Here is a 27334-nt window from a genome sequence, read left to right on the forward strand (position 1 = left end):
GAGTCAGTGTTACTAATTTAATGATGGGAAAATCTACCAACAAGTCTGGGTGGTGTAGTCGGTTATCACGCTAGTCTCACACACTAGAGGTCCCCGGTTCGAACCCGGGCTCAGACATCCATCTAAATTGAATTATTTTTTTAAATCAAGTTCTTGGAAGAAAAAACAAAATCCAACATTTTTTTTGAAGTTAAAAACTGATTCCAATTCCATTTTAAAGAAAATTGGAAATCGTAATTCCGGAATTTTCATTGTCTTACCCCCGGCTAAAATATAAAATACATAGTAGTAATGGTATATAAGTGTAATTTTTTGAAACAAATAAATCCAAAACAGAATTTCCTAAAATTAAATCGGATCAGAAATAAGTATTTAATGTGTTCCAATTTCGTTCTAAAAAAACCAAAAAAATTGAAATCGAAATTTGGGGACTATGAATAAAATTTATTGGTCCGAAATCGTGAATATTCACATCGAAATTGATGAAAATTCAAAATTTTCGTTCGAATTTCCATCTTACGAGCAACATTTCGGCCCATAAATTATTCCATTTGTATGTGCCCCATATGTTTGGTCTGGCGAAACCACCAATCTCGTACTATAACTTGCAAATTATACGATATATGCAAAATATCAGTCAGAACATTTAACACCGTATTCTCTTACTGCACCAGTTAGATAAAATTTGTCGATATTGTACGTCGTGCATAGAACACGACGCCATACAAAACATGAAGACACTCTAATTACACTCCCCAAATTATGCCACTGTCTCAATAGATGTTTACATTCACATCAAAACAAAAATGTTAAGAGTACAATGCAATAAATTAAAGCAACATGTGTTTTACATTCTTGGACTAATAACAAAATCATCTCCAAAATTATGCCCTATTCCTCATTACATGACACTAACAAAACTTACAACTACAGTAGAACCTCGATAAATTAATAACATCGCTTAAATAATAGTTTCTTCTGGTCCCGACTTGGTAAAAACCTACTAAATTATTAGTTCGATAATTTAATATTTCGTTAAATTAATAAAATTTTCCTAGTCCCGACTCTATTAATTTATAGAGGTTTCACTGTATCTTTCTCTCTCCACTAATCGCGAAATTTACACGACGAGAATCTCAAAAACACATCCGATATTATATTACACGGAGAAAACAATTCTTAAGCCATACTATATATATAAATACTCGCAGTTTTAGATGACAAAAATAATAAGGTATCATTTTCTTATATAGCTTAAATTCTAGAATAATGAAAAATCCTACAATGTTTTCGATTTTGTACCCATTTTTGCTAGCAGCCCTTGTGCTTAACTGCCGCTGCGATGAAAGAATGGTATGTCGAAAAAACGTTACTACATATAATTGTTTTTGTTTGTGCTGAATTCTTGGCCTATTTTTACGACGTTTTTTTTTTTTACGTGTAGTTACATGTAGTCTACATGGGAGATCTGCCTAAAGGAGGAGATTTATCGGTTTCATCGGCACATCACACAATGCTGCAGTCTGTTCTTGGAAGGTTTTTATTTGTTAATGGAGCTAATTAATTAAAACTTGCAGTAGATATATAATAACTTAATTGATATAATTAATCTTGGCTGATGTTTCCTTGCATCACAATCTTTTTTCTGATTTTTAAAGTGCTTCGTCAGCGACGGAGTCGCTCGTCTACAGTTACGAAAGAAGTTTCAACGGTTTTGCAGCCAAGCTCACCGTCAACGAAGCCGCAAGAATCGCACGTAAGACACAATATCGACACACATAAATTACATACATATTATGATGAATAATTGTGTGGTGTACTGTCAGAAATGGAAGGAGTGGTCTCCGTAAACCCTAGCCGGAAGCTAAAGCTCCACACGACAAGGTCGTGGGACTTCATGCGGTTTAGTGGAGCCAACCTCGGAGCTGGCCACGAAGGACACGTCATCATCGGACTCCTCGACACCGGTGAACAATCAATAAATAGACTCTATATATTGTGTTTTAAATTTCAATAAATCATCTAAAAAAAATTCTATTAGGCGTATGGCCGGAGCATCCGGGTTTCAACGACACCGGTTTCGGCCCGCCACCCCGTAAATGGAAGGGCACTTGCCAATCACCAACCAATTTCCCCTGCAATAAGTATGCATACATACATATATATGTATATATATATACACACAAAAACTTGTGACTAATGAAACCAAATTTATGGAATGATTTTTCGAAAATATTCTCGATGCAGTAAGCTCATCGGTGCACGTTACTACAACAGCGACAACACTTACGGCGACAACGAGATCCCGTCTCCACGAGACACGGAGGGACACGGGACCCACACGGCCACGACAGCTGGCGGCGTGGAGCTACCAGGAACGAGCTTTTTAGGCTTAGCGGAGGGTGTGGCGAGAGGTGGGGCCCCCGGTGCAAGAATTGCGGTGTACAAAGTGTGCTGGGCTTCGGGATGCGGTGATGCTGACATCATCAAAGCGTTCGATGATGCAATAGCCGACGGAGTCGACATCATCTCTGTTTCTTTGGGATCCGAATACCTCCTCGATTATTTCCAAGATCCTATTGCGATCGGATCTTTCCATGCAATGAAGAACGGGATTCTGACGTCGAACTCGGCCGGAAATGCGGGACCCGATCCCGTCACGGTTGCCAACTTTTCGCCGTGGACACTCACAGTTGCTGCTAGCACTATCGACAGAAAATTCGTCGCTAATTTAGTCTTAGGCAACGGACAAATCTTTACGGTAAGTAGGTTCTTATTTATTACATATAGTCAAATGTTGTTCTTATATCTATTTTTGAATAAGAACAAAAAAAAAATGTTGTCTGAAAAATGAAGGGAATCTCGATAAATACGTTCGATCTCAACGGAACGTCGTATCCGTTGATTTGGGGCGGAGATGCTGTGAACTACAGCGGCGGTTATAGTCAAGACGATGCGAAACTTTGTTCTCAAGAAACAATGAATGCCGACATGGCGGTTGGGAAAATAGTACTCTGCGAAGCCCTTACCGATGGATCCACTATTCTTCTTGCCAACGGTGTCGGAACCGTTATGGCGGACCAAGATTACGTAAATCCCGACTACGCCTTCAGTTATCCGTTACCGGCAACGCTCATAAGTCCAGACGACGCCAAAAAGGTGATCGAATACATAAAATCCACTAGGTACGAAAAACAATCCTTACAAAACAACAACTCAATAGTTGTCCAAATTTTAAGGTTGTCTTTTTTCTTTTTTTTTTCTTTTTTTTGCAGATATCCCGAGGCGACGATATTGGTTGGCGAAACATGGAAAGATCTGATGGGGCCGACAGTGGTTTCGTTTTCTTCGAGAGGACCAAATCCGATTAGCTCAGACATTCTCAAGGTGTGTGTTTTTTTCGACAGTTTTGAATTTTTCGTTTGTCAGACATTAATATATTAACATATGTATATGTATATATATATAGCCTGATATTACAGCACCCGGAGTTGATATTCTGGCGGGGTGGTCGCCGCTTTCGCCAACTTCGATATACGAAAACGACACGACGGGATTGTACTTCAACGTAATGTCGGGCACATCGATGTCCTGCCCACACGCAGCCGCTGCCGCGGCCTACGTTAAATCCGTCCACCCCGATTGGTCGCCTGCCGCCATCAAATCCGCCATCATGACAACAGGTCAACATAACACACACACACACACTCGAAAAAAACGAAAAGAGAAAAAAATGAACTAAAAAACTGATAAAAGAACATTTGATAAATGAATGAATCAGCTTATGCTATGGACCCGAGGAGAAATGCCGACAAAGAATTCGCCTACGGCTCGGGACATATTAACCCGACGGCTGCAGTGGACCCCGGTCTAGTATTCGATGCATCTGCAGCAGATTACATCAACTTACTCTGCAAACAAGGGTACAACATAACTACCCTGAGGGTGGTAACAGGGGATAACTCCACCTGTGCCAATACTACAATTGGAAGAGCATTGGATTTCAACTATCCAATACTTTCACTATATGTCGAAGATGGGGAGGAGATTACGGGAACGTTCACGAGAACTGTCACGAATGTGGGCCCGCCTGACTCGACCTACACCGCCACCTGGCAAATGCCGTCGCTGATTAGCGTGACAGTCGAACCGTCGGTTCTTGAGTTTTCGGCCGTTGGAGAGAGAAAGTCGTTCGCGGTGACGGTTGTGGGGCCCGCGATCACGCAGCAGCCGATTGTTTCGGGGGCGGTGACGTGGAGCGACGGGAGACGTTCGGTTAGGACACCTGTCGTGGTGTACAATTACTTCCGTGGTGCTCCTTACACTATCGAATCCGAAGATTATTCCAACTCCACGTAGAAATGAAACTATATATGCATTCATCAAAATAATCTCCTAATTTCGATTTTGGATGCAAATTATATGTTGTAATAATTCCGAGACCGAATCGTTATAGCACAGGTCGGAATATTCGGAATCTACGGCTCCAATATTATAATACTTTATTGCATTACAAATAGAATAAACCTTCTGCTTAGTAACATTAATCAATATCCATGCACAAATTTTATAAAATAAAATTATAAATTACAACTTCTGCGGTATGCTATCAATTAACATAAACATAGATATATTCAGCTTCAATATAACAATACACTATGTAGCAAGGACACGGAAACGGTGATATGAGGAAACGGGGAAACGGACACGGCAAAACGGCATGTCCCAAAAATGGGAATACGTGAGCTTGAAGGAAACGTGTAAATATTAAAAATACAGGGGTATATTTATAAATATGATATATAAACATTTCTAAGTTTTTATTTATATATAATTTTTTTTTCATACAAACATATTCAAAATATATTTTACTATCAATTTGAAATTGATCATTAAATGGTGTAAATAATTAAGGAAGTATGAATTTTTGAAAAATTGCAAAATGACCCATAAAGTGTCCGGCAGGTGTATTCGAGTTTCGGATACAAAAACGTTTCCGAAACAATGAAACGTTCGGATGTTTAAGTTTCCGTGTTACATAGACAGTACATATTCAACACAATTATATAATCATATATAATACCATCATAAGAATTAGGGTAAATTACGTCCCCGCCTCCTGAGGTATGCTGAAATTACGAAAACCCCCCTCACGTTTGGGGTTATTACAATCACCACCTCATCTATGTATTTTCTTAGTCGTCCAACCTTACAGTATCAAATTTACCTATGAGGGTTTTTTTTCGTAAAACAATAAATACTTAAAAGGGGTGATTGTAATTATCCAAACAAGAGGGGTATTTTCGTAATTTGAACTTAATCTCAGGGGGTGTGGCCGTAATTTGGCCTAAGAATTATATATATAATATTAATATGTATGAACCTAAGTGAAGGATTACTGAATTATTGATGAAGCATAGTAATTTTGTTATTGATGAAGCATAGTAATTTTGTCTGCTACTGATCGAAGATAACAAAGCATGTTCAAAACAAGAAAATCCACAAAGCATTAATAAAAAAACATTATTTGACATTGTGAAAAACAGTCCAATGTTTATTGTTTGTCACAAAATGCTGCAAAATGTATTCGGACAAGAGATCGATGGTATTATCGAGAACGATGCGGAGAAAACAATCGAACAACGGTAGCTAACCCTATATATATAAACACAAAGCCTCAGGAAAATGGGATATAGGATCCACATTAGTTAATTTAACAAAGTTATTCGTAATGGCGAAAGTCGGCTTACTTTCGCTTCTCTATCCTTTACTTCTTTCCGCCCTCGTGCTCAACTGCCACTCCCAAGAACGAAAGGTACGTACTCCATGCGTACTTACTCTCTCTCTCTCTCTCTCTCTCTCTCTCTCTCTCTCTCTCTCTCTCTCTCTCTCTCACACACACACACACACAAACAGAGATTTTTCTAAGGGTTGTTATTGTCTTTTCAGCTCCATGTTGTCTACATGGGAGATCGGTCTCACGAAGACGAATCGATTGCAACCAAACATCACTCCATGTTGCATAGAGTCCTCGGCAGGTTGCTATATATATATATATATATATATATATATATATATATATATATATATATATATATATATGGATTATGATTGTTGGCCTAATCGAAACAGAACATCGACGAGTACCATCGAGCACTGCGTAATAAAAAAACGAAACATTAGATCATTTGATGCCATGTCACAAGAATATAACTAGCTAGCATACATGCTTTTAAGTAGTAACTCTATACAACTCCCAAAGTTCATTTTTCGCAATCGAGAAATTAAAATGGAAACATTGGTAGAAATATGACAGCTCTTATTACTGTTAAATTATGAAATATTGGTTTTGGTTTTGGTTTCAATCTTGATTTTCTTTTTTCTAATATCGAAATATTGGAAACATCTACGTTTTCGTGATTGCAGTGCTTCGGCGGCCAAAGACTCGTTGGTTTACAGTTACGGAAAAAGTTTTAACGGATTCGCAGCAAAGCTAACACAGGAGGAAGCATCAAGAATTTCAGGTGAGACACAATCTTGAAAGCCAAGAAATCGAACGATAATAATTATTACGTACTTCGTATTATAGCCGAAAGCAAAGTAACCCCTTGTTTTTTTTCTCTTTTGCTTTAGATATGGATGGAGTGATTTCGGTGAATCCGAGCCGTACATACAAGCTCCACACCACCAGATCTTGGGACTTCGTCAACCTAACCATCGACAAAGTCGGAGCACCACAAGAATCCGATGTCGTTATCGGCCTCCTAGACACAGGTAATATACATATATACATATATACATATATACATATATTTTGTTCTTACATTTAATCCGATGTCGTTAGTGTTACATTTTGCTCTGTCTGTATTTCGTAGGAATCTGGCCCGAGCATCCGAGTTTCAACGACACGGGTTTCGGTCCTCCTCCGTCGAAATGGAAGGGTAGCTGCACGAACACAAATTTCACCTGCAATAAGTAAGCACACATTCCTCATTTAAAAAAAAAAATCCGATTTTCCGACGTAAGAATTTTACAGTTACACGATTATCACATTGCAGCAAGATCATAGGGGCTCGTTACTACAACAGCGAAAACCAGTATTACGGAGGAGACATCCCATCTCCGCGAGACTCCGAAGGACACGGGACCCACACGGCATCGACCGCCTCGGGAATCGAGGCAGACGCGAGCTACTTCGGTCTAGCTAAAGGCGTAGCCAGAGGAGGCGTGCCGAGTTCGAGAATCGCGGTCTACAAAGTTTGCTGGTCGTCCGGTTGTGGTTCCGCAGACATCCTTAAAGCCTTCGATGATGCAATAGCCGACGGAGTCGATATCATATCCGTTTCTTTAGGATCCGAGTGGCCCATGGATTACTTCGATGACCCGATCGCGATCGGATCTTTCCATGCTATGAAAAACGGAATCTTGACCGCCAACTCAGCGGGAAACTCCGGCCCTTCCCCTGTTTCCGTCGCCAACTATTCTCCTTGGACACTCACCGTGGCTGCAAGCTCGATCGACAGAAAATTCGTCGCTAAAATGGAACTCGGAAACGGTCAAATCTTCACCGTGAGTTTCCAAAACTTACTTCTTAAGCATTATTCGATATTATAAAATCTTTCTAATTACTAAAAGAAAATATTGAATCGCGGTTTAAATGAAAGGGGATCACTATCAACACGTTCGATTTGAACGGAACATCGTACCCGCTAATATGGGGCGGAGATGCTGCGAACTACACCATCGGCTCGAGTCCCGATATCGCAAGACTTTGCTTACCTGGCGCTATGAGTTCCGATATAGTGTCGGGAAAAATCGTTTTCTGTGAAGCTCTTTGGGATGGTTCCGGAATTCTTACGGCTAACGGCGTGGGGACGATAATGTCCGACGTCAATTTCGTAAATCCCGATGTCGCCTTTAGCTGGCCGTTACCGACAACAATTATCAGCCCGGAAAATGGCCGAACTGTCCTCGAATACATCAGAAGCACAGAGTAAGTGGCTTTTTTTTTTCTTACTATAGAATCTCGAAGAAGTTATAACGAACACGCGATGAATTTTTTTTTTAATTTTTTTTTCAGGAATCCTACGGCAACGATTTTCGTTACGGACGCATGGAAAGACGTTATGGCTCCGATGGTTGCGTCGTTTTCTTCGAGAGGACCGAGCCCAATCTCCCCCGACATTCTCAAGGTATAATCGAAAATTTCATTTCGTTTCATTTCGTCGTCAATATAGTTATTTCTTGTCTTGACATTAATTTAACATTTCGAGTTTGTTGATGAATACGAACCAGCCGGATATTACAGCACCCGGTGTGGATATTCTTGCCGGGTGGTCCCCACTTTCGCCGTCGTCGGTCTACTACGACGACACACGGAGCACGCTCTACAATATCATTTCCGGCACATCTATGTCTTGTCCGCATGTCAGTGGTGCTGCCGCCTATGTCAAAGCTGTTCACCCGAATTGGTCGCCTGCCGCCATCAAATCCGCCCTCATGACAACAGGTGAAAGAAAAAAAAGAAGAAAAAAAAAAAAAAAACCGGGATGTGATGAATGTCGTTTCAGTTTTAATAATACCGATTTGACTTCAAAATTGATTTTGACCATTTTCGAGGCTGAATTCGGCAAAACTGAAAACACGGAATTCATAGTTCTTTGAGTTATCTTTCTAATCTATTTTAAATCAACAAAATTGGATGTCAAGTGAGAAAGATACGCATCAATCAATGAACACTGCCCACAACCTGATATTTTGAGTTATCTAAAATTCAAAACGTAACTCGTTCATGCATAACTTTGTCACTCGACATCCAATTTAGCGGATTCAATTTGAATTAAAAAAGCTATCTCAAAGCAGTGGCGGATCCAGGATTTTTGTTAAGGGTGTTCGAAATTGTAGAATAAAAAATTTAAATATCACTTTATAAAAATAGTTGACTAAAAATTTACAATTTACAAATTTTGGGTGAATTGTGGAAATATTTAAAGAGAAAAAATGTGAAAATGTTAAAATTAGTGGACCAAAAATTTACAATTTAAGATTTTTGGGTGAATTGTGGAATATTTAAAGAGAAAAAAATGTGAAAATGTTAAGATTTGAAAAAGAAGTCAGTTTTTGAGAGAGTGGGGAATCGAACCCACGACCTATTAGTTGAGTTAGAATATCTTTACCACCTCAACCAACAGCATTTGTTATCAAATTATCTATAACAGTAATATTTGTCCAAACCCAAGGGTGTGCAACTGCACACCCTAGACCATAGGTGGATCCGCCCCTGTCTCAAAGGACTACAGTTTCCGCATTTTGCATTTTGCCAAAATCAGAGTACAAAATGGTCAAAATCACGTTCGGAGTCAAAACTGTATTAGTAAAATCGAAACGACATTCAAGATTTCAGAAAAGAAAAAATTTACACATGTTTCATGTTCAATGACAAATTTTCTTGATGATGACATCAGCATACGTAATGGACCCCACAAAACACGAAGATCTCGAATTCGCATACGGTTCGGGTCAAATCAACCCAGTTGCTGCAAGAGACCCCGGTTTAGTATTCGACGCATCGGAAAAGGATTACATCAACTTCCTCTGCAAACAGGGCTACAACGCTTCGACCCTCGATCTAGTCACGGGCGACAACAGCACCTGTGCCGGCACGACACCTGGCAGGGCATGGGATCTCAACTACCCGTCTTTCTCTCTCTACGTGTTAGACGGACAGCAGATTACGGGAACCTTCACCAGGACAGTTACAAATGTGGGAGCTGCGAATTCAACCTACAAAGCAACTTCGTACGCGCCGGAGCTCATCGGTCTCACTGTCGAACCGTCTGTACTAACATTCTCGGAAATCGGACAGACGCAGACGTTCACCGTGAAAGTGGCGGGACCCGCCATATCGCAGCAGCCGATAGTATCGGGCGCAATTGTATGGACCGATGGATCCTATGTTGTCAGGACGCCAGTTGTCGTCTACAATTACTTACCGGGAGCGCCGTACAATCTCGACACGGCTGCAGCAAATCCAACAATGCAGCGTTCTTCGGTTTACAAGAAAGTTCAAAGCATTCGAAATAGCCAAACACGTCGTTAGTTTCTTTAAAATGAAGCAACGATACTATGTTTCAAAAGCGACGGCAACAAATAAAGGAGGCGGTTAAAAATTCGACGCCGATCCGAGAATTGTATGTTGCAACGAGAATATTAAATAACACCGTTGCCTACTTCGTTTTTTGCGTTTATGTGTGTTGAATATACTACAAGATTAAAGTACCTATTGGCGCCCGATATCCTACAATATAGTTTCGAATAACAAAAAAAATATTATGTAACTATGATTTAGTTTCGAACAAATTTAACTGTAATAAAAATTATGAATGAACTATTTATACGAATAAACTCGAAACCGACTAATCTAATGGAATACTAAATAAACGGTAAACTAAATTGTGAGATTTTCTTGGATCCCGGAAAAAGTTCCGATGATTTTGCCGCCCATATCCGGAAACGTTTCGCAGCCAGGGAGAGGCATAACCCTTCCCATTTTATCTACATGCACAGGATATTTGAGTAAGTGTCCTCTCATTGGACTCGTATTTTCGTTCGACTCGAATTGATGCCAATTCAACTCGCCCATCCATTTCACACGTCTCACGCATTCGACGCTTTGTGGTTCCTCAAAGCAGTGCTCCAACGTACCCGTATGCTCGGTCCATAGCGACATTCTATATCCATATATCTACATCATAAAAACAACTTTGTCATATATATGTATATAGATGATTAATCGATAGTCTTAAAGAAAATCAAGAATATAATAGATGTTCTTGTAGACGAATGAGTTGATCCCGTTTGCAATCAAGAAAAATAGTATTGGGAGCCCGACAATTGTAAAATAGTATACTTTTGGAAGAGCGCTTATGTTGGAAATCGGACTGATCGGATCGGAATTAAGAATTTTGAAAATTTTCTAATTATTTTTTCAAAATGAAAAACTAATTTCAATTTGATTCCAAAAAAAAACCGGGAAACCGGAATTTCGAAAATTGGAATAGAAAAACCTGTTCCAAATTCGGAAATTTTCGGATTGGAATCGTCGGAGTTCTAAGTTTCCATTTTTCTTAGCCATCTACAACATGAAATACATAATAATATTGATCTTATAAATACAATTTTTTGGCGGGAAATTGGAATTTTGAAAATATTTTCGAAAACTAAAATTGAATAGAAAATATGAATCCAATATGTATACCAATTTCGTTCAAAAAAAATTAGAAAAATCGGTATTCGGAATGAAAAAAATGTTCCAAAATAATAAATATCCGAAACGGAATCGATGAATTCAAAAATATAGTTCCAATTTCCACGCCTATATATAAGAAAGATATTTCAATACCTGTGCATGTGGATTAGCATGTTTGCTTGCCCACGTGTAATGAGGCTGATATGCTCCGATGGCAATTTCGGTATCTCTAGTACCTTCTAGAGAGCGTTGATTGATGTTAGCGGACCCCAATATCACGTACTCGTCGTCCACTATCATTCCCTTTGAATGGACGTATATCATAAAACGTCTATTTCTTCGAGTCAAGGCCTGAATACATACATACACATACATATAGTGTGAACGCATTCAAAAACTTCAAACATGTCAAAAGCAACAAGACTAATCATAAGCAAGGTTCGAAAAACGTACTTGTGGAGTGCATCCATTGGAACTTTTGGTGTTCGATGGTTGCTCGCTTCCACTATAATCGGGCGGCTCACGATTTCCGAGGCAAAAGAAATTCAAATAGTCTTGTGGCTCGTACTCCGAGTCGAGCCCTACCTCCACTAAAGCTTTGTAGATTGTTTCGTACATCATTTGCATTGTATGATACTGCAAGAAACAATTCTAATTGTTCATTTTCAAAACGACGGGGCCATGGCCCCCGGAAGGCCTATGCTGGCTTCGCCACTGAATTACATAAAATGAAAACAAAACCCGGATGAAAGTCGTTAAATTAGTGAGGATGTAGTGCCCACCTGCCAAAAGAGAATTCTTTGAGTGGGAGTGCTCGTGGGAACTCCCTCCGGCCACATTGGGATGATAATATACACGGCAAATCTCTCATTTGCCCTAATTTTGCTCGCAACCTTTAGTGCTATTTCCATCGGAATTAAATTGTTTGCACCTATAAAATAAGAAGTCGACGAGAAAATAAAAACACGAATGATTTTTTTTTTTATATATATAACAATTCGATTCCTCACCTAAGTCCCTATAATTAGCCCAATTGTACGATGAACCGAGGAAGTACTGGTTCTCGATGTAAATGAAGTGTTGAGCACAACGGATTGCCTTTACGTAAGCTGCATGTATACTCATGTCTATCAATACATTCTTCCCACATACGAGGTTCTGTTCAATGCAGCCAAGTTTTATTTTCTTCTTAAAAACTCGTTTATTACAATAACGATAAAATGTAAGACATATACGAAGAATATTACGAATTAGATATCATTTACCTTGCTCGAAGCCTGTTTCGGATTCTTGGGGAAACCTCTAACCGAATTAGAGTCGATGGAACGGAAAACCTTGTAAAATTTTGAAATAAATTTTAGCCACGGAAATCGGAATTAAAAAAATATATATATAAAATATATATAAATATATACCTGAACATTCCATGTTTCTGGATCACCTGCCCTTACGGTGGCAGCTTCGGTTATTCCCATCATATCGGGAATTCTTTCGCACCTGAGCAACGAATCGTCGTGCGAACTTCTCCTTTTGTGGGGGCCGTGTCGTTTCGAAGCCTTAAGCCAACGCTCTTCAAAGTTCTTCAGCACATCGTAAGCAGCTGGACCGTCGATTCTACAGTGTAGATCATGCCACGGTTCTCGTGGACAGCCTGTGGTGGGCCCCTATTTTTTTTTTTTTTTTTTGCATTAAATGTATATTAAGAAATGATTATATTTGCCATATATTAATTAGTTGCCAAGAAAAATGAAACTAATGAAAGGAAATTAAATTAATACCATGAAATTGGGATTATGATAGTCATCTTTGTGAACAGTTTCAAGTGTGCTGAAAATCGGGTGGTGCGGGGTGTCGTATCTTCCTTTGCATAAGTCGAGACCTCCCACAAATGCTACGATGCTTCTTCCGTAATCACCGGCCGCTACATCTACGATCACACTTTTTTGGTGATGAGTGTATATTGTTCCAGTTTCCTGATTAAATAAAAGAAAAAAAAAATCAAATATAAGAATGCAGTCGAATTGAATAATAAAGCAAAGATTTCAATTTACTACTGCCGTTCCGACTTCAAATGTGATTTTGACCCATTTTCAGTCCGAATATGGCAAAAGTTGAACCACCAAATTTATAGTTTTGTGAATTGACTTTCTAATACAACTTGAATAAGGTCGATTGGATGTTAGACGAGAGAGTTATACATGAATGAGTTACTGTCCGAATTTGGGGTAAATTCATATTGTCGAAGTTGTAGTCATTGTTCATTCATTCATGCATAACTCTTTCACCTGACATTGAATACAGCTGATTCAACTTGATTTAGAAAATTAACTCAAAGGACTATATGTTCGATATTTTGAGTTTTGCCAAGTTCATACTGAAAGAGTCAAAATCGCATTTGAAGTCGAAACAGTACCAGTAAAATTGAAATGACGTTTAGCACCTCCCGCAAGTAGAAATGTAGAAACACGCAACATCGTGATAAGGTACACGAGAAAATAAGGCCGAGAGAAAGCCATCAAAATCGAACCTGCTTTTTAGCCCAGCTACCTTTGCCAGCAATCCGTGGACACAACAGCACTTTCACACACGAATGCTTGAAATAACGTCGTGTTTCATCGTCTCCAGTATTCATTACACCTTCCTAAATATTATTTAAAAAAGAAAATCATAATTTTTTTCCGAAAAAGTAAGGAAAAATGCGCCAAAAAAAAGAAACCAAAATAGAGACGGTTCTTACAGTTTTATACCCTAAAATGCTCGTAGAGGTAGGATCATCCCACACGAGTAGCAAAACCCGAACACCTTCTTGAGACTTCACTTTCAAGATCTCCCCCAAGCTACTATTCCTCACACGAATATCGTCCCTAACAAGTTGCACCAAGTGATAAACGGACCACCCCGTTATGTAAACCAATCTACGAGCCTGTGATATCGCATCGTATATATCACGCCAGCACATCGCGTGCCTATACTCCTCCCCGTTCGCCAGAACCAAGCTCGGGATACAACCTTCCGGAACATGCGCGTCTTGATACAGCGTCACGCTCCCGCCTCTCCTCATTGGAAAGTAGGTCCCGGAAACGCCCTGATTCAAAAGATCCGACCCGACCCCACCCTGATAAACGGGCACTTTATCGATCGGCACGTACTGAACTGACAAGCTCAGAACCGCGCCCGGATTGCACGGCTTCCGGTTCGCGCCTAGAATCGGATAAGTGCCGTCGATCCTCGACCCGGAGACCAACCGCTCCGCGGCGAACGCGACGACGCCCATGATCTCGGACCCCACGATGTCGTTGTCCTTGACGACGAACTGCACTTCCGTGCCGTAATGCGCGACCGGCACGTGGAAATGCTGACCCCAGAACGGGTTCTCGTTGTCCTTGATGACGAAGGTACGGGCGATCACGGCTCCCGATATCGCGATCGTCACGTAAGGGTCGCTGGTCTGTAGCTTCCCGGACAAGGAACCGATTATGTCGCCGATGCTGTTGTTTACGAGATCCATGTTCGGTAGATTCTTGGCTTCCTTCACCCAAACGTCGAGATTGCCGTGTAGTAAAATCGGCCGTGACGAAGCTGTGGTTGTCTTGAAGGGGACAAACTGCATGCCCTGGCTGTGCTGTGAGCCCTCAGACATTGAATCGTAATGGTACATTTGAGCCATGCTTAAGTGATTTTTTCTTTCTTCCTCTGTAGTTATTTTTTGTTTCAATAATGCTTACATTTTCTTGAAAAATTCGACAACAGTGATCAAGATTCAATTTTTATCGTACAATTAGGGCTGAAATAGCTCTGCATTTCAATTTTCAGACAGGAAAATATGTGGGTTGTGATCAAGAATCAAGAATCAAGCATCAAGATGCAGGACAAATTAAATTCAAGAAAAATGGGACGATTGGATGAAAAAATGGCAATTTTCTGTACATGATTAAATTTGATATTAGATGAGAATAGATTAAGGCCAAGAGAAGAAGTTCAAGTGATGGGAGCGCCGTTGTTGTTGGAAAAATTTTAGTACATGCAAACAACGGAAAATTAGATGCTACACCCAATTATTACGTCGAGATGATATTAAATTGTTAATTATTATTGTATATTTGTCCAATAATATTTGTTTTGGATGAAATTACTCCCAACTATTTTAATATATATATGGGTGGAAATCGAACAGATCGCAAAAAGCTTTTTCGGAAATTTTCCATTTTTATCGAGAGTTAAAAATGGCTATTATGATTTTCGCCAACAGTATAATATTATTGTTATTACATTTCGATTAACAGTATAATCGCGGTGGTCAACCGAAAAATAGTAGGAAAAAAAATTAAAAACATAAAAATTTAGTGTTGATGTGTTGACCGATCGATCAAAAACATGCAATAGGTTTTTCCTTTTTTACCCTCAACAATATCGTAATTTACCCTAATAATTGGTTGTTGTGTATCTACCGTTTATGTATCTATACGCATTGACTGCAAACCGTACGAGAAGCGTAAATTGCTCACAATTAAAGATAAAAAAAAACAATTAGTCACCATTTCATTCAATTTCTATTGTAAGGAGTTAAAAGGTAGAATCTTGATATACAAAAACCTAGTAAAAAGTATTTGTATATAATAATAATAATGGATTAATAATTCTCTCATCTCTTGCGCTTCGACTTGAGCGACGTGGCGGACTGCGATTGGCTGTGCCAGTTCCTCTTCCTCTGGTTGATGAACCAGTTGTTTATTTGCTTCAGCTGCAGCCCCGTCTGCTCCACCAGCTTCGCCTTGTCGTCTTCCTGCATAACATATATTCCGATTATTTTTTATTTTATAACTATAAATAATTACCGCATAATAATATTTAATTTAAATTTGTTTTATTAGTTAGGAAAATTCGTAATTCGTACCGTTGGATAAGGCCACTTCGAATGCTGCTGCCACCAATCTTTCAGCACGCTAGTTGTGTCGCCGGGCAATTTTCCGGCCCTTCTTTTTCTTAATATTTCCTCTCTCACGTCTTCGATTTTCGACTTAAATCCCTGCAAACGACAAATGTTTCTTTAGTATATGTATATATCTTAAATTAAATTATTATGTTTCGATATTTATATTTCAGATGAAAATTTACCTGTTTAAGCTCGATTTTCAGTTCCTGTCTAACTCGTTCCATTAAAGACCTCTCCGATTCTGTAGGAAGCAACGGGCCGAAGCCCATTAGGTCATTCTCGTTAGCTAAAGATTGATCCAACGAGAAATCCATTTGCAGCTCTTCTTCGTCGTCCGACATTGTTGCACCGTTTCCTTCTTCAAGTGTCACTCCTTAATTAAAATTACAAAAAGAAAAAAAAAAAAAAAAAGCATACTTTTAAGTTATAGTCTTGCATAGGGGTGTAAATCGGACAAATATCAGATCGGAATTAGCCCTTACGGAAAAAATCCGATTTTTTTAAAAGTGAAAAACTAGTTCCACTTTTCGTTCCAAAATTATTGGAAAAAAATCGAAAATTGGAAAAATAAAAAAATTGTTCGAAAATCAGAAATTTTCGGAAAGGAATCATATAAAAGGCAAATAACATTGGTATTTTTAATCGTCATATTCGAAAGAAAGAAATATCGGAATTTTTGGAACATTAATCAGATTGGAAATCGGAATCTCATATATATTCCAATTTCGATCCAAATAATTTCGGAATCCGCATTGAAAAATATTGTTCAAAAATCGAAAAAATTTGGATCGCAATCCTCAGAAATTGAAAGTTTCGTTCCAATCCCCACCCCTACTCATGCATGATTAAACTAATGAGGATTTAATTTTCTCGGTAATTAGTTAACACGATACAAAACGAAGCAATCGAAATCTCAACGATAAGAAGAATATAAGTATATTCCGATAAATTAAAATCACTGTAATCGGTTGTTGGCAAAAAATGCAGCATCATTAATTTCTTGGTTAAATTTCAATTAATACTCATATTAATTAATATTTACTCCATCACCCAACTAACTAAACAAACTCTCTCCTAACTTTAATTGATCCCACCATATAAATATACATACCAACAACCTGCTGTTGTACCTTCTTCACACACTTTACCTTAAAATAATATCCAAATTAATTGCTTACACTATATTAATTATTGAATTATTTTCGTCCATATATTTATTATATTGGTTAATAAAACAATCAACAACCTTATCATATTGTCTGGGTTTCTTGTAATCTACTGATATTTTGAAACAAAAAAATTAAATAAATTCAGGAAATACAGTTTATAGGAAAGAAGAGTGAAACACTAAAACCATATATAAGATTATAGGTAAATCAATAAAATAAATAAATTAAAGGGAAAATTGCACTTTGCCCCCTCAAAAGAATTTTTTTTGCACTTTCGCCCCTCAAAATACAAAAAACGAGACTGTCCCCAAGCGAAATGTACAACTCGGTGCACTTTGTCCCGAATGTGTATTTCCGGTCTAATTCTTGTCGGATTTGAGTAAATTAGAAGGGTAATTTAGTCTTTTAAGACTTTAAATGTCATTTAAACTTTTTTTTCACCCTATCGTTTACTACGATAATTATGAAGAACAAAGAACAAATTTTGTCGAATTTGGGAGACAATTTCATTTAATTTGGAAGAGAATTTCATCAAATTGGGAAGATAATTTTGTTAATTTGGGAACCCTAAGTCACTCTGAAAGGAGGATTTTCATCCGGAAAAAGTAAAATGACATATCTACCTTTAATTCGGATACCTTTAATTCGGACAGGAAATACACATTTGGGGCAAAGTACGTCGAATTGTATATTTCGAAGGGGGGCATTCTCATTTTTGTATTTTGAGTGGGGAAAGTGCAAAAAAGAATTCTTTCAAGGGGCAAAGTGCAAATTCCCCAAAAAAATAAAGAAAAGTGAAAAAAAATTACCAGTAAGAGATTGGAAGTTGTGTTCAATTTCACGGCAGGCAATGACAGCTTCAACAGCATGAACTCTGACGTGGCTGTGCAGCTGCTCTCTGAATGAACACAATACCACCATGTACTGCGCCTGTTTTTTTTTTTTTTTTTTTTTTTCATCACACACGCATTAAATAGTAGAATCTCGATAAATTAATATTCTCGCTTAAATAATAGTTTCTCCCTGATATTGTTAAATTCTTAACTTTGATAATTTAATAATTCATTAAATTAATAGAATTTTTATTAATCTCGGCTGTATTAATTTATTAACAAAATAAAAACAAGATTTTTTTTTATAAACTAGAAATTGATAGATCAAGAAAAACCCACAAAATATCACAAATCAAAACCCAAAAAAAAAAATTAAATTAAATTTAAAAACAATTATGATGATGAGTAGGGTTTGATTTCATACCAAGAAATCGTCGAGTTCTTGCCTTTGATGCTGAGTGAGTGAGTTATGAGTGGCGTTTTGGGCGTAAGAGCGCAAGAGATTGTGAGACTGAGAAAGCTGAGCGTCGATCAGTGAAAGCTGATCGATAGGCGTGGCCACACGCAGGCACGCCACGTGTGCCGACAGCACCTGCTCGTACAGCGGGTGTGCGGCGATCTCCGCCTTCAGCTGCTGCTGGTGGTGCTGCTCGCCGCCGCCGCCGGAACCCGCCGTGGAGAAATCAACACCGAATCCTCCATTATAACAATTATCCATGTTTTCTTACTATGCCTTGTTCCTCTCCTCCTGCATATATATATTTTGTTATATATATATATATTTTCTTGGCACCACCAAGAATCAAAACGTCACTTTCCGACCAAAAATAAAAATTGAGTCTTTATTGCTTTTTTTCAGACAAACTATAAAGAAAGAAAATTTGGAAAAAGGGGGTTGTGAGGAAATCAAAGCAAAGAGAAGAGAGAGAGAGAGAGAGAGAGAGAGAGAGTTATAAATGGTGGGTCTTTGAAATTTTGAACAAGGTGATGAAGTGAGGACCACTTAAATAAAATGAATTTATTTATTATTATTATTATTAGTGTAAATTATGAAGAAAAAAAAACCTCATGGCGTTTGAGAAATTACAATCACATCCATCACTTATGAATCTTCTTATACGTTTATTTTTACAGTGTCAAAGTCAACAGAATTTTTTTAGATTCTGTCAAATATACTCTAGTTTGTATTTGTTTTGTTTGTGTAAAGATGCAGTTTCTGATGATGCACCACAATCTGATATGTACGAGCCAATAGATACATCTTATAGTCATCTTGTTGCACATGTGGAGCTTCAATGACTAAAAACGGGTACAAACTGCATAATATTGCACATAATTGAGAAAATTCCTCTAAATTTGACACCGGACAGGATTGTCCGCGTAAGAAAATTCATAAGTAAGGAGTTAATTGTAATTAGTTAAAGATGAAGGTTCTTTTTGTAATTTACTATTATTAATATTGTTTCAGACAAGCAAAAATAAAGAAAGTCTCCGATGATGTGAAATATGTTGAATGAAAAAACTGTTCAAACTTTTACTTCAATTGTATATTTAGGGGGTGGGGGTGGGTGGGGGTGGGGTAGGGGGTGGGGTAGGGTGGAAGATTTCTTGATAATGAATAAAAAAAAGAAGGAAGAGAAACAATATATATTGGGATTAGAGACAACAACACTTTCTGCATCTGTTGAGCAGAGTTTGCAGATACTTAAAGATATAGGGAGCAAATCTCTGCTGCCTGAAAAAGATTTATATTTATATATAAATTAATAAAATTATTTTCTTGGAAGTTCTGATTTGCCTTTTGTTTGGTTGTGGGGTTGCAGCAATACTAATGGAGGAAGAAAGAGCTGCCACAGTACATCAATAGTAAATCTTTATCACTATTCTGTACTCAGTACAGTATATATATATTAATTTTCGATTTTATTTACTCTCATCTATTCTCATTTGCTCATTTTTCTTCGTTTCAATATTTTTTAATCTAATTTATCGCAACTTATATCTATTACAGTTAAACATCTATAAATTAATACGGTCAGACTATAAATTCTATTAATTTAGCGTGTTATTAAATTATCGAGTTAATAATTTAACACGTTTTCACCGAATCGTAATCAGAAGAAACTATTATTTAATTAATGTTATTAATTTATCAAGGTTCTACTGTAGTTGTCGACTACCGCTAGCGGTCTTGCCTTAAAACTTGAACTTTCTTTGCCAAACCGACCAATTGTCATCCACTTACAAATTCATTCTTACAAATACAACTCCACTTACAATTCAAAATCTGCATTAAGTAAAATTCAAACAGCATATATAAATATATAAGTTATATATATAAAAAAAACAAAAGGGTGTAATTATCCCATCTAAAAGCAATGTGGGTTTTGGTTGGATTAGGTGATAGTGATACCGACGTTATTATTCATAAACTCCCAAGCAAACTACTAGTCACTTTATTAAAAGCATATAAATACAATTTTCTTTTGTTTGTTGTGGAAGACTATATTATCTATTATGCTATTGTTATGCACTACTATATTTTTTGAATTATTGTTGTTTGTTCACTAATTCTCTAAATTTGAACCAAATATTCCATTATTAAACATTCATATTAGTGACACTTCATATTATTATGCAGCAATGTAAAAGTGTCAATATATCAAGTGATAATAGTTTTTATTATATATATATATATATATATATATATATATATATATATATATATATATATCTCAATAATTAATAACTATGCCATTACTAAGTGTCACATTTGTATAGTGATAAATTAATACTTCCACAACTCATTAGTGACAATTATTGTTGCAACTTGTCACTAATTCTTAACAGTGGTCAAATTGTAAAAATTCACAATTGGCTTTAGAGAAGTTCAAAATTTTATAAAGCTGAAAGAAAAGAAAAAAAAAAAGATGTTTGTATTTACAGCAGAAGATGTACTACTGTTACTCGATTATCGGTATTATACACACACACACGTATTTATCGGTATTATACACGAACGTATTTAGCAATCAGAAAACTTCCTTGGTACAGAAACCTGTATTTAACAATCACAACATACTCTTCTTCTCTTTCGGTTTAGACGAGTTTGTGCACTCCTCACTACTAGTCCCCGAAACCTGCAAATATTTTATTACTTTACGGTTTTATTCGGGAATTATGACAATATCATCACATGTTGTCAAAAGGCTAATATAATCATGAATCTCAAACGTAAGATAATCATATACATTATATTACCATGGACAATGTAATCAATAACCAATCTCATCAACATTCCCAAACGATCGACTTTAAGGTATATATACATATATTGCCAGAGCATAAGCATATATCTATGAATGAAAACATGATCGAACTTACCGGTGGATCAGTGACCAGGCTCGAACTGCCTCCAGTAACAGCTGGCGACTGCAAATTGCACTCTTCATATTCCTTCTGTTGAAGAGCTATTGCCAACTGCGAATCGAAGCTGCAAAAAACCATTAAACAGATCAATTCTGTAATATTTCAATACCATAAATACCAAAGTTTAAGTTAAATACCAAAAAAAGAAAAAAAAATAATGCAAGAAAAGTTTTAATGAATTACAAGAAACTTGAACGTTCTTCGGAACTACCAATGGTGGATGGAAACTCCTGCAAATAAAATATCTAATTCAGAATCCATGCACATACATACATACATACTAGAAGCTCTGAAACACTAAAACATCAGTATCAACCATGGCATTCTCTTCATCCCAACTGCTGTCGATAAAGCCGTCCATCTTGAATTCCTTAAAGTCGCACGTCATGTATACAGTGTCTCCATTCACCTAACCATGGCAATCACATTATAAAATATAAAGCATGAATCTTTGAATGATGTTTCCCAAACACTATCGAGAACAAAAACTGAAGCATCTGTCTAAGTTCCCGATTATAAAAGAATTAAAACCTCTGAATTTTAAATAAATGGAACAACATAACACAATCGTAATTTATCAATTTTGCTTCTGTATCAATATTGTAAATGGTGTTTAATATAGGGCTGAAAAAATGAAACAATTATTTAATTGCCGGACTCAATAATTACGTCTTGCAAACCTGACTCCAATAATTACCAGAACAGGGTCAAACGCAATTTCAAAGTCTTCAACGTTTTGAAATTGTATTCCAACTTATCAATTGAACTTGTTATACCCCAATTGCAAAAACATCTAATCAAGAATGCTTTATAATGATCCCATAAAATAAACTTAACAATTTAAATAAACAACTAGGTGAAGAAATCATCTATTTCAACTCAAGTTGACACTTCTACATAAGAACAAGAATGATTTACGTATTGTCGCCAAATGTTTTCGGTAACGATATTTTATTTCATCCAAATGGAAACTAAGATCATCCATAATAAAATAAAATAAATGAAACAGTTAATGCTATGCTGTGATCTCACCTCATTTAGCTTTTCCCACACCAAATCTGGCAGGTCAATGAAACCTTGATCTGTTGCTAAAATGTACAATTCACCTTCATACTGCAAATAAACTTTATAATCAGCAAAAAAATTCACAAACTATACACGTTTGGCACTGTAACAGTAAGCTTTCAAACTAAAAGAACAAACATGAAACAAACAACAAAAGATCTTGTTCTATATACCACAACTAATTCTTACAAACACGGAACACAACCCCAACTTCCCTCAGAAACAAAAAAAAAAATCCTATATTTAAAATTTAAAGAAAATAGATTTATATTTACATGCCATGGACTAACCTTAAACATAGTGTTGAAATGATTATTTCTGAAGAACACACAAATCTCGCCTTCCTTCACTTCATCTTGTAAGCAAGATAGGCTGTGGAAGAAAACCGACAATCAGCACCTTCTTATCCGAAACAAAGCACATCTTCTCAACCACATGAGGTGAAATAGTAAAACACACGTACCCATATACAGTCAACTGACTACCATTGATAAAGTTCTTGATAATTTTCCCTAATGAGAATCAATAAGAGGTAATTAGATACACTAGCATAACAGTCTAACAGAATGAATAGATAAAATAAACAAGAAAGCGTCTTTTATTTTTTTTGTGAACTAAAGTATAAAACAAATAATCACTTATTTGAAGAAATTTTCACCCAACTTCTATCGCCTTCATAAACTGGCTCTTGATTTTCATAACTCGATGTACCAGTCTCTTCGGATTCTTTAGTAAACACTTCTTCAGAATTCTTGACATTTGCCCTTTCATCCGCCTCTGATAATTTCAAGGTTTTTAAGTGCTCTGCTTCTTCCTCAAAGGAATGATCTATTGAAGGACTTGGAGAAGGTAATCCAAGAGCTGAAGTAATTGTTGCAGCGGCAAAATCAACGTTGTCATCTTCTAGTTTTTTCTTCTGCTCACTCTTTGTTTGTAATGAAATAACCGACTCACCTTCATAAACTGGCTCTCGCTTTTCAGAAACTACAGTTATCGAGTCCAATATGCACTCTTCTTCGTCTTCATAAATGTCATCACGATCAGAGGATATCAGAGAACCAGTCTCTTCAGGTTCTTCAATAAAATCTTCTTCACTTGTTCCCAAATGTGTTCCCGAACTAACATCAGAAGTAAACCTATCCACCTCCGATAATTCCAAGGTTTTTAAGACCTCTGCTTCTTCCTCAATGTCCCCTTTTCTGGCTCTATGACGAGAATCATCAAAGGAATGATCTCTTGAAGGACTTGCAGAAGCTAATACAGGAGCTGAAGTTGTTGCAGCGGCAAAATCGTTGTCATATGATTCGGGCGCTAGATTGTCATATGATTCGGAACCGATAGCAGCATATGTTTCCTTGTCCTGAAAAGCATGCATCATGGAAGCATTCATAAGAAAAGACCAAATTTACCAAAACAACAAAATAGTAACCTAGGTCCAGGGACTGTTCATATATAACCCCATAATGCGAAAAATTGTTAATCAGTAACTATCTTAATCTTTTACCTAGTTCCACTGTCTTGCTAAAAAATCAGGAGTGAAAAGAATGGCATGAAATCACTTAGATAAAATTCACGCTTATAAATTGGTGGCCGTGTTTCCAGAGTTAATACCTAAAAGGCTAAAACCATTAACGAAATATTCTGAAACTGTATCATGCATATTTGAATGGAATGTATCTACGAAATATTGTGAGAAGTTGCACTCACAAAGCTTAGATAAACATTGGAACAGATAACGGTTTGTTAAATTCAAAAGTTAAATATCCCTACCAATGACGCTAAAAGATCTATACCTGAGGGTCAACGATCCATCCATGATAGAGTGGAATACCCAATGAACCAAATATTGCACATTCTGGAGTGGACACAAACTCATGGATTCTGAAAATTTCACATATAAATGTGTCAACTACGACCGGTAAGAGAATTTTCCCTTTCGCTGAATCATATTGGACTACAACAAATGGATTTTTTTTAAGCGGTTAAAAGTTATAAAGGGAAGTTTATAACAGTATATCCTATAGCATGCAGTACGAGATTGTAATTATTTAGTGCTGCAAATCAGAAGCAAAATGGGAAAAAGCCTAGAAGCCAATTTACCTTCTAAATTTTATATTCACAATAATGCCGGTCGTGAGTCGACAAAGTAAACCAATCATTTCTTCAATACCCTTCTGCCGATTTTGAACATAGCCAGTGTTTTTGTTCAGTCACCCAATTGATAAGATCATATTAATGAGAAAAGGAAACACAAAACATTAAGATCTGTCATATATGATGAAAAAAATGTAAATAAAAAAAAAATAATGAACAAAAGGAAATTACATAAGTGCCAGGGTTTGAATCCATCATGCGATCATAAACAAGTGAAAGCAATTGCTCTTGTGAAACCTCTGAATTATTTAAACCCAAACCCAAACTCTTCTTGAGTGAAAGAGCATTACCTGTAGTAATGTGCAACAGTACTTTAATCGAACAGAAAATACAAGCGTGTAAAAGCGAAGAGAAACGTAAATAAGAAGCTTCAAATCGGTAACAACATTGCAAACAAAGCCAATGGAAGGAGTAGGTTCTCGATTAAAAGACACAAAACGCAATACCTCAAAATACCAAACCCTAAACAAACTAACATGAGTAATCTCACATAGAACCCTAAATACTAATTTCAAGTATTCCGAGAATTTCAAGACAATTGACACACATAGAATTATTCAGCAGAACCCCAAATCATCTCAGAAATTATCAAATTAAAAACATCACAATAAGCAAACCACAGTCCGTAAAAGTAATTCCGAATAGCAACTTATCTCCAAACAATTTTCCCTCCTCAATTCTACCCAAAGTAATTCCAATTTCGTCTGTTCATCGCTCCTTTCAAATTGATCGAATTAATCCTAAAACTCAGAAAAAACACAGACGTTTAGAGAGAGAGAGAGAGAAAGAGTAGTTACAGATAGCGATGAGAGGGCAGGGGCCATTATCGTTTTGGAGAACGATCGGCGTGGTCCGGCCTAAAAATTGTACAAATTTTATCGAGTGCTTTACGCCCTTCTCTCGTTTAACGCGCTCCGCCTCCAACCTCGCCGGAGACGGCGGAACAGTGGCGGTTGAAGTAGACTCGGAAGAGGAATCCATTTCCCCCTTTGTTGCAATTTGATCAAATGCTCTCTGTCCAGAAGCTGTTACTTTGAAATGAAGAGGGAAAATAAAAGACTTGAAAAAATTCGGCAGTTTCTTTCTCTTTATATATATAATTATTATGGGCAAATTACAATCAGACCCCTGAGATAATGTCAAATTATGAATATCCCCTTTTGTTTGAGTAAATTACATTCAACCCTCAATTATGTATTATCTTACTAAATAAACCCTCCTTTAATATGTAATTTTAGACTTCGTAAGGGTGGAAGTGTAAAACAATACATAGTTAAGAGTAATGGTTGTAATTAATAAAACAAAAAAGATTTTTTTCGTAATTTGATATTAATTCAGGGGGCTAGCCGTAATTTGCCCAATCATTAATTCAACAATTTTGGCAGTTCGGCTTATAATAACTGTTTTGACAGCAATAAACAACTAGAATAATTTCTCAACAGTAATTAGTTACTTTTGAAATTACTTGCCAAAAGCTGAATTTTCAAAAAAAAAAAAAAAAAAAATTAATAATAATAATAATAATAATAATAATAATAATAATTTAAGCGATAATTGACAGTTTTTCTGTTAATCGATTAGCTTTTTAGTTAATTCACGAAATTTTGTGTTCAATTGAGTTGACTAACATTTTTAGTTGATTGACTGAGATTTTTTAGTTAGTTCACTACATTTTCGCACATTCGAAGATATCGACCGACGAAGTGGACGACTAAGTCGACAAAAAAAATTCCGCACATTTTTAGATAGAACTAAAAAAATTGAAATTTATTTTTTACTTTCGAAAAAAATCTGACAATTTCGAAAATGCTAATTTTGATCAAATTTAATCACCACTAATATCATGGATGTGCGACGAAGTGGCATTAATCTACACGAGTAACTTCCTCTCTCTCTAAAAAAACAAAAAACCGAAAAGTTCGCTTCGAATCAGTAACAACAAGAATGTGCAAGTGATTTTACTAGAGTTTGGGTGGAATGTAAATTGAACAATTTTGCATATAATCGAAAAAATAACACTTAATACTAATAATTTATTTGCATCTCGAATGTAAATGTGTGTATAGTAGTTAAACATGATAAATGTCGTTTTAGTTTAAAAATACCCTTTTGACTTTAGATAAAAGTATGATCATTTTCGAGGCTGAATTTGTCAAAACTCGAGAGACAATTTTTTTGGTTCTTTGAGTTAATTTTCTAATTTAACTTGAGTCAAAGAAATTGAATGTTGGATGAAAAACATAAGTATGAATCATTGAATAATGCTCACAACTTTAATGTTTTGAGTTATCTAAAATTCAAAACATATTCATGTATAACTTTGTCATACTATCATCTAATCTAGCTGATTCAAGTTGGATTAGAAAGCTCACTCAAAGAACTACAATTTCCGTGTATCGATATTGCCAAAATCAGATTACACACATGTCAAAATCACGCTTAAATCAAAACGATATTATTACAATTGAAACGACATTTAACATTTTAAATAGCGTTGTCAATA

At 36.6% G+C, this 27334-nt stretch overlaps 5 protein-coding genes and 1 non-coding gene across 6 annotated transcripts; 3 read left to right on the top strand and 3 right to left on the bottom strand.

Moving 5' to 3' along the window:
• The first annotated feature begins 43 nt into the window (after nt 1–43).
• Nucleotides 44–117, top strand: TRNAV-CAC (transfer RNA valine (anticodon CAC)). Its single transcript has one exon. It is a non-coding gene; the product is annotated as a tRNA-Val (tRNA).
• Nucleotides 118–1882: 1765 nt separating this feature from the next.
• LOC105956174 (subtilisin-like protease SBT4.3) lies at nt 1883–4359 on the top strand. The gene is made up of 7 exons (XM_012980011.2): nt 1883–1967; nt 2042–2144; nt 2248–2761; nt 2857–3185; nt 3276–3387; nt 3470–3683; nt 3782–4359. Exons 1-7 carry the CDS (start codon nt 1898–1900, stop codon nt 4357–4359), a joined length of 1920 nt encoding a protein of 639 aa, XP_012835465.2. The 5' UTR covers nt 1883–1897.
• Nucleotides 4360–5667: 1308 nt separating this feature from the next.
• Nucleotides 5668–10099, top strand: LOC105956160 (cucumisin). The gene is made up of 10 exons (XM_012979998.2): nt 5668–5815; nt 5950–6038; nt 6427–6524; nt 6634–6774; nt 6876–6975; nt 7059–7569; nt 7665–7993; nt 8081–8192; nt 8296–8509; nt 9465–10099. The coding sequence occupies exons 1-10, from the start codon at nt 5732–5734 to the stop codon at nt 10097–10099; spliced, it is 2313 nt and encodes a 770-aa protein (XP_012835452.2). The 5' UTR covers nt 5668–5731.
• A 209-nt stretch (nt 10100–10308) lies between these two features.
• LOC105956161 (phospholipase D beta 1-like) lies at nt 10309–15369 on the bottom strand. The gene is made up of 10 exons (XM_088818303.1): nt 13986–15369; nt 13776–13889; nt 13027–13221; nt 12664–12912; nt 12514–12582; nt 12259–12406; nt 12031–12179; nt 11702–11884; nt 11402–11599; nt 10309–10744 (listed from the first exon to the last, which is right to left on the bottom strand). Exons 1-10 carry the CDS (start codon nt 14913–14915, stop codon nt 10448–10450), a joined length of 2532 nt encoding a protein of 843 aa, XP_088674429.1. The 5' UTR covers nt 14916–15369; the 3' UTR covers nt 10309–10447.
• A 386-nt stretch (nt 15370–15755) lies between these two features.
• On the bottom strand, nt 15756–19177 carry LOC105956194 (homeobox protein HD1). The gene is made up of 5 exons (XM_012980035.2): nt 18608–19177; nt 18160–18280; nt 16364–16554; nt 16143–16274; nt 15756–16031 (listed from the first exon to the last, which is right to left on the bottom strand). Exons 1-5 carry the CDS (start codon nt 18899–18901, stop codon nt 15891–15893), a joined length of 879 nt encoding a protein of 292 aa, XP_012835489.2. The 5' UTR covers nt 18902–19177; the 3' UTR covers nt 15756–15890.
• Nucleotides 19178–21062: 1885 nt separating this feature from the next.
• On the bottom strand, nt 21063–25900 carry LOC105956196 (uncharacterized). The gene is made up of 12 exons (XM_012980037.2): nt 25629–25900; nt 25003–25121; nt 24778–24851; nt 24471–24558; nt 23341–24037; nt 23141–23189; nt 22968–23049; nt 22645–22725; nt 21929–22021; nt 21796–21842; nt 21568–21676; nt 21063–21323 (listed from the first exon to the last, which is right to left on the bottom strand). The coding sequence occupies exons 1-12, from the start codon at nt 25810–25812 to the stop codon at nt 21255–21257; spliced, it is 1692 nt and encodes a 563-aa protein (XP_012835491.2). The 5' UTR covers nt 25813–25900; the 3' UTR covers nt 21063–21254.
• Between the last annotated feature and the right edge of the window lie 1434 nt (nt 25901–27334).

This window comes from Erythranthe guttata, chromosome 1 (assembly GCF_056151865.1).
Source record: "Erythranthe guttata isolate IM_541 chromosome 1, IM_541, whole genome shotgun sequence".
Taxonomy (NCBI): domain Eukaryota; kingdom Viridiplantae; phylum Streptophyta; class Magnoliopsida; order Lamiales; family Phrymaceae; genus Erythranthe; species Erythranthe guttata.